The sequence below is a fragment of the Myotis myotis genome, unplaced genomic scaffold, assembly GCF_014108235.1.
Source record: "Myotis myotis isolate mMyoMyo1 unplaced genomic scaffold, mMyoMyo1.p scaffold_m19_p_4, whole genome shotgun sequence".
Taxonomy (NCBI): Eukaryota; Metazoa; Chordata; class Mammalia; order Chiroptera; family Vespertilionidae; genus Myotis; species Myotis myotis.
In genome coordinates, this window is record NW_023416346.1 from 53,737,738 (window position 1) to 53,759,375 (window position 21,638).

The window sequence follows — 21,638 nt, forward strand, 5'->3', positions numbered from 1 at the left end:
GGTCTGTTTGCAACTTTTGCCAGCATTGTAAATTGTTTGCAATATCTGCCCATTTGGGGTTACATGTCATGGTTATGAATAAATCAGGCTTGCCATACTTCTTTACAACTGCCATAGCATCCTGATATCACTGCTGCATATTTCTGGGACTACCCTCAAAAAATGAAGGAAGTATTATCATTTTACCAATTGGCACATTGTCATTTTCAGATCTAGATTTGAGATAATCCACCAAACCACCATATTTTTCAACTCTCAACTTAGATTGGTTTGCTTTGATGAAATTTATCCTATTGGCCTCCATTTTTGAATATGAATCCACGGTAAACTGTTGAGTTAATTTTTCTGCATTTAAAATAGGATTGAACATGTCCCGCACAGAGAGATGAAATCCATAATACTGCATTTGTGTGACTCGTGTCCTTACATTTTGTCTAGTATTATTGTCTATTACACTGTTGTCTCTGAGTCTTAATGCAATATCTGTTCCCCAGCCTTTTTCACCATGTGGAAAAAGTATAGGATATGTCATTGCATCTAATGTAGGAAACAGGATACTGATTTGTTTCATTTTAGTGGCATTTGGATTATTGGGATCTGGTTTACAATGAATGAGCAAGTCCCTTTCAAAAGGAGGTCCTCCATCTTCATTTCTGAATATGACAGCAACCTTGGTTACATGGGGAGAATTATATCTACCTGGGTCACTGTTATGATAGTATTTAATTGCCATTGTTACTTCTGTGGGAGCAATACCTTTTGCTGCTGCTTCAGATTGGGCTTCCTTTTCTACCTCATGTAGCATCTTGTACAATTTTGTTAATTCATTTATTTCATGCATGAGGTTGTTGATGTTGATCATGAGTCTTTCTGAGCAGCCCTGGTTTTCTGGCATTGATAATCTTTTACTTGTAGCTTTGGCTGTATCCAAAATATAGAGTTGAGCAAACTTCCGAGAAACCCCATCCGAAGGATGTAAAGTTCCAGTACGGTGATAAACTTGTCCGTGTATTCTAAAACAGTATGGCAAGATCAGATGCATGTTGCTCTTCAAACATTTTTCTGTCAATAACGCCAGCAACTTTCAGCTGCAGAGCTACATTGTATCAACAACACGGTCTGAGGTGCAGGTGAATGAGAGTCTTGACTGTCAAGCCACTGAGAGCTGTCTGACCAACGGCTGATTCTGGCTGATTCTGTGGGGGTGGGACTTCCTCCTCCCTGCTGTCAGTTTCCACAGCTGTGATGAGGAAGCTGGGGTGACAGAGGAAGCAATGCCCTCCAAGCCTCCCTCTCTCTCGCTCTGCTCTATGTCCAGCGGCCTCCTGCTCTGCCAAGTCCTCCAAACCTTCCACTCTCCGCCCGCTCTCCCTTCTGCTATACGCCGGTGAAGGTCCTGGGAGCCCGCGGGCGTGGCTAGGCATGGCTGGCCTCACCTACCGGGGTGCTTGACACCTGCATATGCAAATTAACCCCCCATCTTTGTCAGGTTAATTTGCATACTCACTCCTGATTGGCTGGTGAGCATAGCGGAGGGGTGGTCAATTTACATGTTTTTCTTTTATTATATAGGATGTCTTCCCCTAGCACCAAGCACAGAGTAGCACAGAAAAAAAGATAGCTGATAGCTAAGGTTAATAATGAATTAATTCAGCAAATATTATTTGAGTATCTAATATTGGCCAAGCACTATACTTTAAGAGGCTCTGTGAAAAAGCAATTCTTCTGCAGTGGTTCCAATTATTTTGTTTTTTTTTGTCTGGCCAGGTGGCTCTAAGCAGAGGGTGGCTCTTTGGATATAGGCTAAGTTATCAGAACCAGAAAATTAGGGTTTCATTTGAAGGGACTGTCTGCTTGCTTTACCAAGGCCACTCTAGGTCACAACCCAGTACTTTATTTTAAAATATTTATTGATGCCCTGACCAGTTTGGCTCAGTGGATAGAGTGTTGGCCTGTGGACTGAAGGGTCCCAGGTTCGATTCCGGTCAAGGCCATGTACCTTGGTTGTGGGCAACATCCCCAGTAGGGGGTGTGCAGGAGGCAGCTGATCGATGTTTCTCTCTCATCGATGTTTCTAACTCTCTATCCCTCTCCCTTCCTCTCTGTAAAAAATCAATAAAATAGCCGAAACCGGTTTGGCTCAGTGGATAGAGCGTCGGCCTGCGGACTGAGAGGTCCCAGGTTCGATTCCGGTCAAGGGCATGTACCTGGGTTGTGGGCACATCCCCAGTAGGAGATGTGCAGGAGGCGGCTGATCGATGTTTCTAACTCTCTATCTCTCTCCCTTTCTCTGTAAAAAATCAATAAAATATATTTTTAAAAAAATCAATAAAATATATTTAAAAATAAATAAATAAATAAAATAAAAAATAAAATAGCTATAAAATATTTATTGAGGACATGCTATGTGCCAAGGTCTAATGGTATCAAAATTAATGCATATTCAGTCAATTGTGGGGAATAATTGGTCAAAGATTAAGAACACCCTTAAATACATATAGGCTTAATAAGTGGCTAACTATACAGAATAGTTTGAGGGGCCCTGGTCACCTCTGTGACTGCCCAATAAATTTCTAAATGGTCTGCCATGGTATGAGTAAACTCCTTTAAAAAGAAAATATCATCTGAAAGAGACTACATATTAGACCAATAGTTCATAATATGTATCTTGGCTACATATCAGATTAATCTGGGAGTCTTTCAAAAGATCAATACCTAAGCTCCATCCCCAGGGCTAGGTCAGGGCTAGAGCTCAAATATTAATATTTGTAAGAGGTTCTCGGGTGGTTCCATTGCATATCCAGGGGTGAGAACCACTATATTAGACCATTATCAGCCATGGAATGTGGGAGCTGGCAGGAGCCAGAGATTGTCTGGTCCAATGTTTCCCAAATTCTACTGAGCAATAAATTTACTTATGGCTCTTATTAAATATAGATCACTGGACCACATTCTGGATCTATTGGGACACTGTCTTCCAGAAGAAGTAGTAATCAAGTTTGAATATGATGAGGGTTTGGTAAGAAGCCGTACCATCCATGCACCCATGAGATGCCAAGTGACTGCTGTGGACACAGTACTATGTTCTGTGATGTAGGGGCTATAACACTGAAGATATGCTGGGGAAGAAGCTTTCACTATAGCTTTAGAGAGAAGATTATTTCAGTTGACTTGTCTTCTTCACAGTAGTTATGGTCTATAAAGTCACCTCAAAAACTAAACTAATGAATACTGAACAGTTGCCCCTAGGGGAAAAGTGTGTGTATGTCTCAGTTATATTATAATCTTTAATTCTAAAAGCAACTCATCCTGTAGTTTCTATTTTCTTTATTTTACCAGGAGAAAATGAGGTTCTGAAGTGTTAAGTGACTTACCTAAGGCCACCCCACTAACAGGGTTGAGAGTTGGGATTCAAACCCTATGCAACTGTCCCCAGAGCCCGAGCTTTTTGCACTACAGTGCACTGCCCCCTACCATCTTCATCCTCTGGGATACCTCTGTATGATAGCTGAAACAAGAAGACAGAGTATTGACTTGTTTGACCTCAGTTGGTAATGTGTAAATTGGGAGACTCAAATTTTTCATGCTCTGTGCATGTCTGCAAATGACTAGAAAAGTACTGTGAGTATTGATTTTGTGGTTAGAAATACATTTTAAGGAATAGGCAAATTTGCAAACACACTCTGTTAATAACAAAGATTAACTGTACATAAATTCAAGATTGACATTCAGTCAGGATGGACTGGTCTGACCACACCTACTGCTTTAAGCCTCCTGGGTGCCACCTGATCTCTCTCTTGGGACCTCTTTACAAATGATCAACCAAAGGGTTAACACCCAGCAGAGTTAGAAGACCTCCAACACTCTGCTCTTGTGGATGGCTTGCATTCTGATTAAATGTCCCCTTTGTACAGGCTGCTAATTGTTTTGACTATCACCTCTGTGTAGATGTGTTCCCCCACATTTATTCTCAAAGGGTTCAGAGAGCACAAGGCCAAGTACTAGCATTTAAGCTCTCGGAGAGTAGGAACTTTGTTTGTCCTGTGCACTGCTATATTTCCAGTCTGGAAGAGCACCTAGAATAGTAGGCATTCAGTAAATGTTTGAAGAATAAAAGAATGAATGAAGTAGAAACGCTCACTGAGGTTAATAAGGAACAGGTGTTTGGAAGACATGAGTCTTGTGCCAAACCTTAAAGGAAACACCCATCTATTAGAAGAGATGTGGAGTAATACAAGGACAGAAGTTGCAGGGCAGTAAGACATAAGAAATGCACAAGGAGGAGAAGGAAAGCAGCCTGACCATAGCAAAGAGACCATGGAATGGGACAGTGGGGGCATTAGAACTGGGTCACTGGGATAATACAGTTGGGACACAGATGCAGGGGAGTGTTTGGCTTTTCATTCTGAAGCAAAGTTTGAACACTAACTTAGTTCAGGTTGCTGCGATGGCTGAAACTTGGGTTTCCTTCATTCCTTCAACGAATGTTTATCAAGTGCCTACTCTATGCCAGGTGCTATTCCAGGCACTGGGGAATACAAGCAGTGAACAAAATACAGTCCCTACCCTTGTGGAGCTGACATTCAAATGAGGGATATAGACAAAAAATACATATAAATATAATATTTCACAGGAATGTAAAATGTTACTCTGGAAAATGGTCTGTTAGTTTCTTTAATAAACTAAACATACATTTAATATATGACCGAGCAATAGCACTTTGGAGCATTTTCCCCAGAGAAATGAAAGCTTACGTTCACAAAAAACCTGTACGTGAATGTTTATAGCAGCTCTATTCACACTAGCCCAAACCTGGAAATAACCCAGATGTCCTTCAATAGGTGGATTACTAAACAAACTGTGGTATATCCACACCATGGAATACTACTCAGCAGCAAAAGGAGAAAGACTATTGATATATGCAACAACTTGGATGAATCACAAGGGCATAATGCTGAATTAAAAAAAATCCCAAAAGGTTACATACTATATTATTCCATTTATATAATATTCTTGAAATGATGCAGTTACAGAAACTATAGAACAGATTAGTAGTTGACAAGGACTGAGGCATGAGGAGGAGGTAGCTATAGATATAAAAGGGCAACATGATGGGTCCTTTTAGTGACAGAACTGACCAGTATCTTGACTGCTTGGTGTATACATAAACCACACATGTGATAGACTGACACTGAACCATATACACACATTGTATTGATGTCCTGACTTTGACTTGGCATTGATATAGTACTGTAGATATGAAAGATGTAGACATTGGGAGAAACAGGCATAAGGGTACACAGGGATGTCTCTATTAGACTTTCAAATTCCTGTAAACTTACAATTATTTATTTTTACTGAATTTATTGGGGTGATATTGGTTAATAAAGTTATATAGGTTTCAGGTGTACAATTCTATAATACACCTGCATATTTTATTGTGTGTTCACCACCCAAATCGAGTCTCCTTATATCACTATTTATCCCCCTTATACCTTCTCCACAATTATTTCAAAATAGAAAAATTTAAAAACAAAGATTTCAGTTCTGATGAAAAAATTAGGCAGTATCAGGAGATAGTGACAGGTAGATGCTAGGGAAGTTGAGGAAGGCTTCTATAAGCTGGTGACATTTGAAGAGACCTAACAAAATAACTCACAGTGAATCTCTGATCAGATCAGTACTTGTAATGACACAACAAGCATGTGCTTAGGGAGAGAACTAGTAGCTATTTTCATGACAGAAGATTGGGGAGTGGGGACTGACTGTCCACTGCCCAATAGGCAACTACACATTCACAGTAAGGTGGGGAGGGAGAAGCCTATGGTAACATTCTCCAAGGGAGGGCAAGGCTTCCCTGCTTAGAGACAGAGGAGAATTGTGATTGACAAAGGCCTAGCTGCCAGGGAGCAAGCATGTCAGAGGGGGAAGGAGAGAGAAGGAAGGAGGGAGAGAATACGTGTGCATGAATGTATTGTGTGAGGTTCACACTGACACAGAAGAGCACTGGGGGCCAAGGGGAGAGGTGGTTAGTGCCAGAGTTTGAGTTGAACCCTATTCCCCTGACTCGCACCTGTGCACTGTTCTGGCTTTGCACAGAAATGTCATCTCTCTGGACAATCTTTCTTCCATCTTTGGCTAGGAAATCCTGCTGTCCTTCAAGATCTAGCTCAGGTGAATCCTACTTTGTGAACCTCCTGATTTCATGCTCCCCACCCCCAAGAGATGTGACCTCTCTGATGGCTACGGCATGGGTGTGGGACCTCAGTGCTCGTGTATAGGGGAGTGTTGAGGACACTTGGAAGGGACAACCAGACTGGAGGTGTAAGAAGGGCTCTGAGTTTTGCACACAAAAGTTTTACACCTGGATTTGTGCATTTGGGTTAAAATTACTATAAGGATGCAACCTCGTAATGGACACTAAGTCTTCTGAGTCCAATTCTTAAGGAGAGGAGCCTAGAGATTTTCATTTTTAATAAGTAGTCCTGCTGACTATATAATCAGGCAAGTTTGGGAAACATTGCTCTAGTCTAAACCCTCAATGTATGGATGAGGAAAGAGGTTCAGAAAAGGGAACTGACCTTTTAACTGGTCACAGCCAATTAGTGACTGAACTAGGACACAGCTCAACCTGTTTGTCAAACTGTCCCTCCTCAGCAACTTTACTAGTATGTTAAACTAGAGGCCCAGTGCACTGGGGTGGGGGTGTGGGGGGGAAGGTCCCTCAGCCGGGCCTGTGCCCTCCTGCAGTCTGGGAGCCCTAAATCCCCTCACCACAGTTTTGGGTCTCATACATTGTAGGCCATTTAGTAAATATCTGTATGAATTAATGAATAATATTAGCACTCACTGTCTACAAAGACTTTATGGGAGTTAAACACTGGACAGGTAAATTTTCATGGGGCACAGCAAAAAAGAGGTATAAAATATGTCTGGAACTGTGGCAATGGACAGCTTTAGTGGGCTAAAGCAGAGGGCACAGGGCAGAACATAGTAGAGTAATCCTCAAGCCTTGGATGTGAGAGCAGACAAGATGTTCAGAAGATATGTTTTAAGTTGGCTAAATCCTTGGCTCACAAAATGTTGGTCCTAGTTTCTTCTCCCATACTGTCTCCCATCACTATCACTTTCCAATATGGAGTCCTCACATCTCAGGAGGAAGGGTGGATGGCAAAGAGGCTCACTCACCTGATGAGTGTGCAGAACTGTAAGAACGATGAATTCCTTAGCGCTCCTACAGAGAGAAGAGGGAATAGGAGAGTAGTGTATCATGCACTAGGTATTCATCTAGCACAAGAAGCAACACCAGAATTTCCCCCTGGGCTGCATTCAGGTATATGGATTAGGACAGGGGGCTGCCTCCACCTCCCGTCATTTGTGGCAGCTGACATAAATCATCCACATAGGTTCACACAGGCATTTTAAATGGCATTACTATTATCACTGAATTTGTCATTTTTTCAGGTCTTCTTTTTTATAGTCCTTCTCACATTCTCTCTGTAGAAATCCCCAAACTTTAGGAGGAAATTTATCTGTAGACTAGAAAATTCTCAAGGAAAACTAAAGGTCTGAATTATGGAACTCAAAGGGCACACAATCAGTCTCAGGAGCCATGTACTATGATTAGTGGCAATTTGGTATTTAAGCAAGAGGGGAAATTCAAAGGAAGAACCCAAAGGAGGTCATTTGGTCATCATGACTCATACTCAGCAGATTTGTTTTAATTGAATGACCAAAAAACGAGAGCCAGGGAGCCACAGATGGAAGCCAAGACTCTCCAGATAGCAAATATTCAAAAAGATGAAGAATTTGAAACTCTTCCAACAAGAATTATGCCAATGATCAAACAGGCTGTGAGGTATGAACATCTTCTCCCAGGGATATATAATCCTTTAAAAGAACTAAAAGTACTGGAAAGAAATTGCCTTGAAGGAGCGTCCCTTCCCCTCTTCTTGCTGGCCTTTTTTAAATGTTTCTGGAAACAAAGGTATTCAAGAAGCAGAGTCAAAATGCTCTTGGTTCTGGTATTCAAGAAAGGCCAAGGCCCCCTGCTTAAGGACTTGGAACATTACCCATATTCAGTGAGGTAAAGTTCCGGGATGAATCAGTGCCAGAGTCTGGGAAGCTCCCAGGAGAAGGAAGAAGTTGTGTTCCAAGGAAAACACAATGAAAAAAATCTCTCTTGAAGAGGGCAGGGACATAGTGTAAGTCATATTATGTGACTTGTCTGCTCCAGCCCCTACCACGTCTTCCCATTTCATGTGGAACAAAGCACAAGTCCTTATAGTGGCTACAATTCTCCCCCTTGCTTATCCCACTCCACACACTGGCTTCTCTTCTGTTCCACAAACATGCCAGACACACTCCTGTCTTAGGGCCTCTGCCCTGGCTCTTCTCTTTTTCCAGCAACCTCGCCTCTTTCAAGTCTTTCTTCAAATGTCACTTCTCCATGAGGTAGACACCGGCTATGCTATTTAAAGTTGCATCCTGTACTTCTTCTGGGCCAAGCACTACTGATCCTCTTTATCCTGATCCACTTTCTAGTCTTCAATACATTCATCAACTTCTAATATATTGTACAATTACTTATCATGTTTATTGTTTATAGTGTATTTCATTCCACCAGAATGTAAACTCTAATGTGCATAGATTTTGTCTGTCTTATTCACTGTTGTATGTTCAGTGCCATAGAACAGTATCTGGTGCACAGTAGACACTCAATGATAAATATTTATTGAATGAATGAATGATCCACTAGCCCCTGAGGTTATCAAATGAGAAAGCTCCATTTTGACCTGAAGGAGCTCTAAACTCCTTCACAAAATTGGGCTAACTCATTCTAGGGTGCAAAGATATCCACTGGAAGCAAAGCAAAGGCTTCTGAGGGGTCGGGCTGGAAGAACCCCAATTTGTCCTGATGGGGTTGAAAGAACTCACCTCATACTGGTGTGGTAATAGAGGGAGAAGGGTGGAGGGTGGGGAATACAATGGAAAACTGAACTTATAGAAGAGACAAACTAAAGCTCCTTAGGAACCAGACACATTTCAAGACATTGAGCTGGACGGGGAGCATGTCAAGGAGGGCCTGCTCTAGACTTAAACAGGAAGCATTCCAGCCCTAGCCGGTTTGGCTCAGTGGATAGAGCATTGGCCCACAGACTCAAGGGTCCTGGGTTCAATTCTGGCCAAGGGCATGTACCTTGGTTGCAGGACGGATCCCCAGCCCTGGTCAGGGCCCTTGTGGGAGGCAACCAATTGATGTGTCTCTCTCACATCGATATTTCTCTCTCCCTTCTACTCTCTAAAATTCAATGGAAGAATATCCTCAGGTGAGGATTAACATAGAAAATAAATAAAATACATTTTTTAAAAAGAGGCAGCATTCCAAACCCCTCCAGAGCTAGTAAGAGGGTGTTGTTCAATACACAGGGCACTAAGTCTGCCTTTGAATGGGAGGCAGGGGCTTGGAGACAGGTGGGCTTTGGGAGAACAAGAAAGATGAGTGGGATAAAAACACTCTGAACCAAGAGGGGTTGAAGGAGATGGAGGCAGATATGGAACAGATTACATAAGGCAGAGAAAGAGAGTGAGAGAGCCAGCACATGGTTCCATTTGGGGAGATAAGCCAAGATACCCTAAACCAGTGATGGCGAACCTATGACACGCGTGTCAGAGGTGACACGCAAACTCATTTTTTTGGTTGATTTTTCTTTGTTAAATGGCATTTAAATATATAAAATAAATATCAAAAATATAAATCTTTGTTTTACTATGGTTGCAAATATCAAAAAATTTCTATATGTGATATGGCACCAGAGTTAAGTTAGGGTTTTTCAAAATGCTGACACACCGAGCTCAAAAGGTTTGCCATCACTGCCCTAACCAGAGGTTAGCCCATAGAATTTAAATTCTTCACCTCTGTACACTCATTTCTTATCAACAAATCTATGCAAGGGGATATGTGGTTGGTATGTATGTGTGCATGTCATGGGAGTTTGAGGTAGGGGAGTGTGTATGGTATATACATGTATGCTTGTAAGCATGTGACATAGGTAGATATGGGTATGTGTGTAATGCATCATTTGTATGGTAATGTGGTGGCATGTTATGAGTATGTGTGCATGGTGTGTATTGTGCATGGTGTATGTATAGTTTGTGGTGGCATAGTGTGATTCTGTGGTGTGTGTGCACTATGTGAGGACATGGTATGTGTGTATGTGCTACATGGTTTGCATGGTGTGTGTTATGTGTGTATTAACTGGTGGCATGTTCAATGTGTGTTGTTTGTGTGGAATGGTATGGGGGTATATAGTCTGCATGTCGTGTGTGTGTGACTGTAGATGTGCTGTGCATGGGGTGTATATGTGGTATGTGGTGTGTGAGTGCTACATGATGGCATGGTATGTGAGATGTGTGTGTGTGGTATGTGGAGTGAATGGTATGTGCATATGGTGTATATGTGGTGTGTGGTGGCATGGTGGGGGTATGGTGTGTGTGAGCTGTGGTGGCATGATGTGTGTGGTATGTGGTGTGTATGGTGTAAGGAAAAGGAAAAGCCAATATGATTACCCCCATGTACAGATGATGGTGGCCCCCTGATACTCCTTTCTCTCTCTCACCTGCCCCCATCTATAGAGGGCATGAAGGGGTCACACACACCATGAGTAAAATCCACAATGGTAGGTTCCCTTCGTCAACCCACTGGCCAGGGATTTGGATTTTCTCCTTGGCTTTTTATTTTAGACAGGGTAGAGAGGTGAAAAACAATGTCTTGCTCACACTGTGTTTATCTCAGAGCATTCTTTTAATGGCATGTTTGGTTCTCATTGGTCACTTGGTCTGTACCACTGCACAGTAAATAAAAAATCAAGGGGTTTCAGTGAGATAAGTAGTGATGAGGAAGGTGAGAGGTGAGCTCTGGCAGGAGGCTCTTCTTTGTGTCTGCTCACATCAATGCAGAAGGCTAAGCCAGAGTGTGTGATGATGACCCCTGGGGTTCCAGAAGGGCTGGATCCTGAAGTCCTGGGTAGCTAGAAGCCCTGGCTAGGGCCACTGTTCTTGGAAGGGGTCATTTCTCAGTGCCAGGGAGGACCATGGTAGCCCTATGCCACTGGTAGGGAATGGGAAGGAATAGTGCTCAGCTCCTGCCAAGGCCCAGAAGGCCTCTGTTACCTGATGAGTTCTATGAACCTCTCCCTTGGGGCTTCACTCACGTCCTCCTCATTAATAGCCACAATCTGGTCACCAGCCAGGAGCTTGTCCTCAGAGGGGCCTCCTGCAGAGGAGAGGAGAGAGGCATGAGGGCTTGGGGCCACTGCTGGGAAAGCACAGGTCTAAGAGAGTCACCAGTGTCTGAGGAAGCTGAAGTGGGTACTGAGGTCTATAGGAGACAGCGTAGACTGAATGGTGGGGGTGCTCTTTGAGCTCTGTGCCACTGCTGCCTGTGGCAGATGGAGGGCAGAGGACTGAATAAAAAGAATGAAGTAGACCTCCTTTGGTTGGGAGTGGTATGATAGCAAAGGCCTCAGACTAAGTTAATGACTGCTCTCCTGGCTTGGTTCTAAAGAGTAACACAAGCTTTCACTTCACCAGGAGGCTTCTGCTCAGGCGCACGGAAAGACTTCCAGACTACTGAAGGTGGTACATGTGACAGGAGGAATCTCCTTACTTGAATATATTCATACTCACTGCTCTGTAATGATTTAGGCATTCACTTTCCTGGAGACAAGGGGATCCACTAAAAAAACCAAAGGGCTTATTTTCTTTCAACTCTAAGGGAAGCTCCTCTCCAATATATGAGGGGGAAAAGGCACAGACCTTACATCACGGGCAGTTGGAAATTGTTTTTTCTCATTCCCATTTCTATTGTTGAGGTTAAGAAAGCCGATCTGTTTGAGGGATGTGCTTTCTTGGTTGAGGTAAAGGGTGGGGGTAGAGGGATACAGGCTGTTGTTTAGCAAAAATCTTCTTGAAGAAAAGCTTTTCAGAGATTGAAGGAGAATGAGAAGTCAGGCACAGGCTCACTCAAACCTAAAATAAATGTTTAATGACATATCCCAATATCAAAACAGCCTGGACTTTTGTTTGTGTCCACTTAAAAGGACTAGATACCAACTGCTTCCTCTCTCTACAAAATAGTGTGCTATGCAAATTCCAAAAAACGTGAACAAAAAAACAAGCAACTATATCACTTGAGCACAGAGTTCAATGGCTCTGTAGCATGGAGCTTGTGTTCTGAGGGTGGCTATGCAGGCTCAGCCAGCAGGTTTCACCACTCCAACTACAATGGTACTCAAAGACTTCAGGAGCAGAGAAGCAGACTTTTCGGCCAGTCAGACCTGGACTCTAATCCCAATTGCCATTCACTGGTTGTGTGACCTTGGACTAGGCATTTAATCTCTCTCCGAATCTCTTTCCTCATCTGTAAAATGGGAAAATACCTGGACCTATAATACATTATAAGAGTGTTGGGAGGATAAATGAGATGACGAATATATAATACTTAAAACAGTTGATTGATGTTGGTAAGAATTTGATAAATGTCTATTATTATATCCTCCCAGGGACAGTTTCTGCAACTCATTTTATTCCTTTTATCTACCTTTACCACAAATGCCAATCTTTTAGGTGGAGGCCACTCTATCTACTCTCTCACTTCCTTTCTCCCTTTCTTTTAGTGGAAATGGTTCTTATGAAACTCAACTCTCTGATAGCAGTGGTAGATAGTATCAATCTTCTACTGCTTTCACAGAATGGTTTGTTGGTATGCTCAGCCATAATCATTTCTCTGTAGGATGCTTCTTGTCTTTTTCTAAATACCAAATAAGTCATCTGCATTTGGGAACCACCTAGTCCAGAAACAGCTCTGTGGATCAGCCCAAGTCTTCATTGGGCTGGGCCTGTCAGACCCATGGCTTTCTGTGGCTCTTGCCTGTGGTTTTCCTCTTTCCACTCCTCCAACCCTTCCTCCTTGAAGTGGGGGCTTCCTTCAGCCCTGTGAATTCTGTCTCATTTGAAGAGAAAGTAGGGGCTTGGGCTCCTGATGGTCTGTTACTAAGTCTTATGTGGTTCCTCTTACCCAGGACAAATTTGATTTCTGATCAGAAATTCATAAACCTCTTGTCAAACTCTATGACTGACTCAGGAGCCTGAGGTCAGCCACCAACTCCTGTACTGAATTGTTTTTTCTCTATGCCCTCTAGTTGAAGAGAGAGCTTACAAAAATCTTTTTTTGTTTTCCTTTGAGGATTGAAAAATTCATCAAATTTCTGCTAGACCAGTTTGTACTCTGGCTGCTCCTCTTGACTGAGCGAGAAACTGTTGTAAACATCTAAAGCCTCAGGCCCAGCAAATCAGGTACAAAGCTACTTTCTGTCTGTATTTTCTGTCAATGCCTAGCAGGTTTGGAACAAAACAGTGCTTAGGCCTTTTCCCATTTCATTCATGATGGTGTTTCACACTTCAGGTGGAGCTTTCCCTTGTTTCATCCCACATGGCCTCATTCAAGCCCTGCTTCCCCTGAGTGGTATCAGATAGGCTCAGGTGCAAATCCTGCCTCTGCTGTTTTTTTAGACAAGTGACCCTGGACAAGTCATTTCTCTTCCTTTCTGCCTCAATTTCCTCATTTACAAAATGAGAATGTTATTACTTACCTTGCAGGCTTGGTTGTGAGGATTAAACGAGATTATGTAAAACACACAGTAGGTGCTTAATCAATGGTAGCTGTTGTTATTGTTACTATGGCACCCAGAGATTTCATTCCCCTCCCCTCCCCTCCCCTCCCCCCTCCTCTCTCATCTCCCACCTATGATCTGTATTCTGATTCCAGTCTTCAATGACTGACCTAGTTCATGAGTGTGTACCAGTCTCCACAGCCAGATGGTTAGATTCTTGGGGATGGCAAATATGTCATGTACTTCCCTATAACCTTGCTGGACTTAGAGTAGGCAATCTATAAATACTTGTTGAATTGAAATTAAAATTTTCATCCAAGGCATGGCTCTTCTGTGAAGGTTCTATACAAATAAAAAGCTTTATTAAGACCCAGACCTTACTCAACCATCAACTGCAGCCTCTTCCTAGGGCCCCAAGCAGGCTGAAAGGCTTGTGCCAATCAGTCTTAAAAGACCAGCTCCCTTACACAGTGATTAGCTGGCAAGTCTTTACCCACTCTTCATTAATTCATTGGCAGCACATTGTACTCAGGAGCTCTGCTCTTTGGGAAGATATATGGGTGCTGGGGGATAGGAGCCCAGGCCAGGGGAGCACCCTGAGGGACACCTACCTGGCCTCACAGATCGCACCACCACAGGCCTCTCACTGCCGGCCACGAAGCCAAAGCCATATATAGGGTCTCGGTGAATGGTCACTTGTCGCAGTGTCTCTGCTGGCAGCTGCTCACATTCCATATCATTTGCGCTCTCTTCCTGCATCACATGACTAAGGGAAGGGGAACATGGGAGCAAAACAAGACGCAAAGGCAACTAAAGCTCAGAAGCAGCTGGGAAGGTCACTGATTAGGGTGCTGGCTATGGCACCTGGGAGTTCACAAACTTAGCTTCCTGCATCCTCTGGAACCAGCAGAGGCAATGAATGCCTCCTATTTCAGACTGGAAAAAGAGGACTCTAGAAAGGAGAAGCCATTTGTCTACATACAGGGCCAGAGTCAACAGAGGACACTGGTGCCACAGAGCCTGACATTAGGGTCAGTCCCTTCCTCAAGATATTGGGACTCTAGAAGGAGCCTAAATGGAAGGGTGTTTCAGTGGGGCCTTGACTTACGAGTTTAATTCATTCTGAGACCGAGCTCGTTAAGGAGCTCCTTAACTCAAATTACTCTATCAACTCAATGCAAAAAAATCAGCCGAGAGACAGCTGGTATCTCAAAAAACTAGTTAGTCAGGACACTCGTAAGTCAAGGCCCCACTGTATTCTGAAGGTTAATTGGTACTACTCATTGAATTGGCTGTTAGCTCTCTAAGAGAAACTGAAACTTTGAGAAAAGGGACTACAAAACAGGCAAGTAGGAAAGGACAGTGAAGTCATCTCAGAATGTGGAGTACCTGCATGAAGTCCTTGAGTGATTTTAACTTTAATATCCCTTAGGTCATATATAACAATAAACTATTTAGATGGCTTATATAAAGAAATGGGCTAACGTTCAGGACTACTGCCTTGTGCAATTGTACATAATACCAACTAATTTCAGTTAATGAAACAACTGGAAAATGGCTCCTGTGGGCAAGAAGGGGAGATGTGCCCTGTGGCTGCCGGCAGACCTGAACCTCAGATGGGTTGGGAGAAGAAATATTGCTGTCTCAGTACCGAGGAGGGGTTACAGATGGCTCTTTGATACCCACAACTTAAGTTACTAAAGCTTCAGAATGTACAAGAACGTTATAAAAGTTCCACAGCAAGGGCCAGGGTGAGGCATACTGCAGGCAAGGATAGGTCTGAGTGAAGTGTTCAAATGAAGATCCCTGAGGGGTGAGGGCACTGGGTGACAGTGGCAGGGAAAGAGGTAAAGAGGAGAATGAATGGCCAACAGGCAGGGCAGGGCAGGTGGAAGTGGAAGAGCCAAGAGACCCAGAGCCTGAGCTCCCTGAGTTGGCACCACTCTACCCTCCATCATTTTGGCCTAACAAATGGGTTGAGTTTCATAGCCTCAGGGTGTGTATTCTTGAAAATTAAGATTCCAGGCAGAGCCCTTCTGAACAAGATACAGAAGGCCAGGAGCTAATTAATCAAACTAGTGTACGGTTTGTAAAAGAAGTGGGAGGTTCAGATACTATGAGAGTGTTGACTAGCTAAGAATACCAAATTCCTCAATAGCAAATGGTTTCAAGCAATTAGGTCATTTATCAGGACATAAATTTGATAATTAGAGAGAAACTTTAGGACTATTTATGGGTGGGGGATTAAAAGTAATTGTATAAAAGTGAAATTCATAGTCCTGGGCTTGTTGTTCTCATAAAATAACTCGGGAATGAAGTCAGGCCATGGCTGATTTGAATCCAGCCACATTAACTTTATCTGAACACAAGTTGGCTTGGGATCTATCTGTCACTCCTTAAGGAGACAGAGGGGCTGCTGGGATGAGGTCAAGCCTCCTGAAGGTAAATTCAGAAACTGGCTCCTTTCCTCCCACACTGGTAAGATAAATCGTCACTTTTAAAGGTAAAGTCACTCAGAAGCTAGAACATGGCTGGCTGGTGTCCTGGATAGGCACCTTCCCAGGAGAGGGGTTCAGATAAGGTGGCTTCAAGGTGGTGTCTCTATCATTTCTGCTCCTGGTGGCAGGCAGGAGCTTGGCCTTGAAAGGAGCCAGAGAACATCTTCCTGCAGCTGCCGGTTTGCCTCACCCCCCCGGGGCTGCTTCTGAAATGAGCCCTTTGCCTCCTGTCATCTGACCTTATTGGCATAAAAAGGGCCTCTTCTTGGGATGACACCAGCTCATTTCTGACACAGGCACCAGCCAGGGCAGGCTGGAGGATGCGAGCCTCCCAGACCGTGCAGCCTGTGGCATGGGGAGCAGGGACACCAGCAAGGAGGATCCAGGCACACGTGGGAGTGCTCAATGCTGCCCTGAGCTCAGAGCCCTGGCCACTGCAGACTCAGTTTGTCTTTTTCTTTTTCTGAAACTGGGGGCACTCCAGTCTTCATTGGGCTTTTAGGTACCACTAATATTGATGAAAATAGATGCTCCTGGAGCCTGAGGAACCAGCTAAGAGCCTTCTGTGACACAAGTGTTCTGCTTTACTGTTTTGACTCATGTTAATGCATCAACAAGTATTTATTGAATTCCTACTCAGACAGTCAGAGCTCCAGGGGACACAAGAGAAGTTACAGAACTCAGCCATCAAAGACTTCTAGTGTAGTGGGGGTTGGGGGGGAGGGAGACAGGTACACTGAATAAGAGAATTAGAGTGGTTACTGAGAATAGTATATGAAGTCCAGCATTGAGATCCAAGTTGTATATTCAGAGAAGGGGGTGGAGTAATTAGAGAGGGCTCCATGGAACAGATACTGTGCTAAGACAGGAAAGGGAAGTGGTGGAAAGAGAAATAGGAACCAAGCTCTGTGCATGGGCAGCCCCTATATTCCCACAGTGGACCCAGCTATTTTTCCCGCAGACATGTTTCCAGATGTGACTGGAGCACATTTGTCCCTGGGTTGGACAAACTGTCCCTAACTAGATCTTCCCCAAATTCTGCAAGCAGCCTTCTCCTCACATAGCCTGGGCCTTCCAAGACAACTTAGGCAAAGAAACCGCCCCATTGACAGACCAGAAGGCCATTTTACAATGCAAATGGGAATTGTCCCTTCCCTCCTGGGGTTTGCATTTTTCTGTGTCTGCAGCTCAGTCCCTCTGAAATTTGCTAAGAGCCTAGAGACTTGGGAGTGACACTGAAGGCAAGCAATGATGGATGACAGGAGCTCAGCTGTCTACAGGTCACGTGGCTTACCTCTTGGGGGAAATAGGCAATGTGAATTTGAAAGATGTTTGGCTTGGTCCCTTCAAATAGGGCAACTCTGAACAAAATTATGAAGCAGTCAAAACTTACGGTCCCCCCACCCCACTCAGCATTGTTTCTGGGGCCTGCTAGTTTCTTCTGCTGTTTGTCTTAAAGCATACAATGCCTTCATTCTGTCCCCTTACTACCCAAGATCCCCAAAAGTATCCTCTCACCCTGTGCTAGGCTTACCCTCTCTAGTCAGTGACCCTGGTAAAGGCCTAGCATTTTTCTTTTGCCTAATGATAACTCTTTATAGCCATGTGGTTGTTTTCATTTTTACACCTATTACCTCATCTGGGAAAAGGTGCTTTCACATCCATTATCTCCTCACAATCTCTGTCCTACCAAATAGGCTACATGACTGCTTCTCCTCCATCTCAGCCCCCAAGGTAGGTGAGGAAGAAGTGACCCACGGAGGTGAAGCACATTAGCAGCTCAGCTGGAGCCAAATCTCTCAGATAAGGCCCACAATATCAAGACTCCCAGTTACACCCAAGTCAGGAGCATGGAATCTCTGTCTACTGAGTCTCCATTACAGGGCTGGCCAGGTCTGGATGGCCAGCCCACACCCTAATGAATCTGTCTCTGATACCGTTCACTCAGAATTGTTGGGGGAATAAAATGAGATCATGGCTACAGAACTTTGGAAGGTTAAACATATCATACAGATGCAGACATGGTGATATTACTGGTAGCATTATTCAGGGTGGCCAGAGGAGCAGAGAAAAAGAGCTCAAGATAAACTTCACCCACTTCATACGACCTAGGCCAGGGGTGGGCAAACTTTTTGACTCGAGGGCCACAATGGGTTCTTAAACTGGACCAGAGGGCCGGAACAAAAGCATGGATGGAGTGTTTGTGTGAACTAATATAAATTCAAAGTAAACATCATTACATAAAAGGGTACGGTCTTTTTTTTTTTTTTTTTGAGTTTTATTCATTTCAAATGAGCCAGATCTGGGCCGTAGTTTGCCCACGGCTGACCTAGGCCCTTCCTCCATCAACTTTGCCTCTAAGAGACAGCTCCACAATACTGTCCCCTTGCTGTCTAGGCAGCTCTTTCCCTGACCCAGCCTGGCTCCCTGTGGATGCCCTGCCTCCAGTTCCTCTGTGGGCTAAACTGATCCCTTCTCTAAACTGTCCAAAGAGGGACTGGTTGCTGGAGCTCACAGTGACTGTTGCTAGGCAGAATTTGGCTAAAGGACAAGTGAACTGAGAAGAAGATGGATTGGTTCTGAGCTGATGCTTTCTTTCTCCCTTGCTTGCACTTTTGGGCAGAAAAATAGAAAAGTAGCAGCTTAGACTCCCAGGCATCAGAATTAGTCTTTGGCTCCTTTTTCTTTACATTTGGTTGGCTCCTTGGGGAGTCTTGTCACTCCCCTCACAACTCGCAAGATTTGGAGCCACGTGGGACCAATTAGCCCTCTGATTCCAATCTCAGGAGCCTGACTCTCCCAGAAGCTCCAGGGATCCAGCATGGCAGCTGGAACCCCAGGAGATGCCATTTCCTCCTGGTGGCAGGGATGGGAGCCCCATCTCCCAGACTCTGAAGTAGTTGATCTGGGAGCCCTCTTGTAAGGAGCTTAAACACAAACTCTTTTTTTCTGTAAAACAGCCCTCACTTTGGCTAGATAGCTGCTCCTTACTGCAGCAGTGCTGCTCTAACTTGAATGTGCATATGAATCACATGTAGGTATTGCTAGAATGATTCTGATGCAGTAGGTCTGGAATAAGGTTTGAGTTTTTAACAAATTCCAGGGTGTTGCCCATTCTGTTAGCCCATAGACCACACTTTGAGAAGCAAGGATCTAAAAGAATGTTATTCTCGGATAATGAGAGAGCCATGATCAGGTGGCAGAACTGAGGTGCTTTTATTAAGGTTGGGTTTTGGCATTGCAGGCCTCATTAAACACAAATGCTAGCCCTGGCCAGGTAGCTCAGTTGGTTGGAGAGCTCTCTCTCTCTCTCTTCCTCTCTCAAATCAATTAAAGTATATTCTCGGGTGAGAGTAAAAGCAAGCAAACAAACAAACAAAAACACAAATGCTATCTTGGAGAAAGGACACATAAATTCATGCAGAGGACTCACTGGCTGAATCAGATTTACCCCAGAAGAGAATACAGAAGGCCCTAAATCGATATGAAATAAGACAGGTAAGGTTGTATTAGGGGAAAGAATAGAAATATCTGGATGATGGCACTATTTAGCCCTACTGAAAAGTTTGGTCAGCAGAAGAGCAGCCTGAGGACTCATAACATCTGGGAGTAAGACAAGGAAGATGCTGAAAGAGAGGAAGGACAGTGCAGAAAACAATAGCTGCCATTTCTTGAAGACTCACTGTGCACTAGATACTGTCCACATGTTACCTAACTCCAGCCTCACAACAACCCATGAGTAGATGGTATTACTGTAATGTTATAGATAAGAAAACAGATTTTGGGAGAGTACTAAGCAACTTGCTCCAGGATACACACCTATATACACTGTGGTGGAACCATCATGTTAACCAGGGTCTGAACAACTCCAGAACCAATTTTCCTACACAATTTTTGCTAAGCACCTGTGGACTGAGCAGTTGCCCAGCAGGGGATGAGTGGTCTCAGTGGGAGGATTCAGCAAGTGAACTGAGGGCTATCCCAGTGCTGTCTGTCAGAGCAGCCTCCTTTGAGTCCCCACCCCAGAGGGTACATATCGGAGACCCTAGTCCCAGAATAGACTTACTACATGCCTCTAAGTCGACTCTCCATATGGGAGACTCATCCCATAAGGTCTGGAAAGCCTGTTAACTTCAGTTACCATCACAAAGAAGCCTACTCACTGCTGGTCATCCCTCAGAGCCCAGACTCTCATCTCCACAGTAGTGTGTTCATACCCTAATGCCACCCTTCTCTTCCCTTCAAACCCTTCCACTGAACCCTGTGGAACTCTCAGTCAACAGCAAACTCCCCTATATCCTTAATTTATTCTCTGAAAGTGCTCTTCACCTTCCTTCCCAATGTAGGCCTGTATATTTATTGTTGTGCAACCACCAGAACTTTTTCATCATCCCCAACTGAAACTCCCCACCCACCTCTCCACCCAATCCCTAGCAACCACCATTATACTCTTTGTCACTATAAATTTGATTATTCTAAGAACCTTGTATAAGTAAACCAGATAATATTTGTCCTTTTCTGATTGGCTTATTTTACTTAGCATAATGTTATCAAGGTTCATCTATGTTGTAGCATGTGTCAGAATTCCTTTTAAACTTGAATAATATCCCATTGTATATATGTATCACATTTTATTCATCTGTCAATGGATGCTTGGGTTGTTTCCACCTTTTGGCTCTTGTGAATAATGCTGCTGTGAACATGGGTGTGCAAATATCTGTTTGAGACCCTATCTTCACTTCTTTTGGATATATACTCAGAAGTGGAATTGCTGGATCATATGGTATTTCTATACCAGTATTTTTTTTTTGAGGAATCACTATACCATTTTTTACAGTAGCTGTACCGTTTTATATTCTTAACCACATAAACGAGTGTTCAGATTTCTCTACATTCTTGCCAACACTTGTTATTGTTTTCTATTTTTTCCTATTTTCTTTCTTTGCAGCAGCCATTCAAATGGGTATGCCCTTCTCCAACTTTTGATATCATCGGAATTCAACATTCACAGGGTGATAAAGAGGTCCCCAACAACTGCTTCCTCCTCTTTGCTCAGTCATTCCATTGCCACACCTAGATTTTGGGCTATGATCAGATAGTGTACTGCCTCCCAATCTCCCTCAACAACATCCCACTTTACTTCCTCATCTGTCCTACCAGTTTACCTTCACAAGGACTCCTACTGTAGGAATAGTCAAAACACATTATGATCACATATTCACTTCCCACTTGGTATTTCTTTTTCCTGGAAATCTCTTCCTCCATTCTTTTTAGAGCTGAATCTTCAACCTTCAGGTCTCAGCTTAAATGTTACCTCCCCAGAGATGTCTTCCCTAAGCACTTGCCCCTAATTATTCACTTTCTTACTCTCCTTCAAGTTCCTTATCTTCACTTTGCTTCATATCCAGATTAGAGCTCCTGATCTATCATTATTATCATTATCTGCAAACACCTCCAATTGCCTTGC

At 43.6% G+C, this 21,638-nt stretch overlaps 1 protein-coding gene across 2 annotated transcripts in view; it reads right to left on the reverse strand.

The window, feature by feature from the left end:
- Positions 1 to 21,638, reverse strand: part of FRMPD3 (FERM and PDZ domain containing 3) — a 113,558-nt gene that overhangs the window by 60,655 nt on the left and 31,265 nt on the right. The window contains exons 4-6 of one of the 2 annotated variants that reach the window (XM_036305752.1): positions 14,285 to 14,439; positions 11,173 to 11,275; positions 7,189 to 7,234 (exon numbers count right to left, since the gene is read on the reverse strand). In XM_036305752.1, the coding sequence (XP_036161645.1) occupies positions 7,189 to 7,234; positions 11,173 to 11,275; positions 14,285 to 14,439 (304 nt within the window). The remainder of the gene's footprint in view (positions 1 to 7,188; positions 7,235 to 11,172; positions 11,276 to 14,284; positions 14,440 to 21,638) is intronic. The other variant, XM_036305753.1, reaches the window with a different exon arrangement.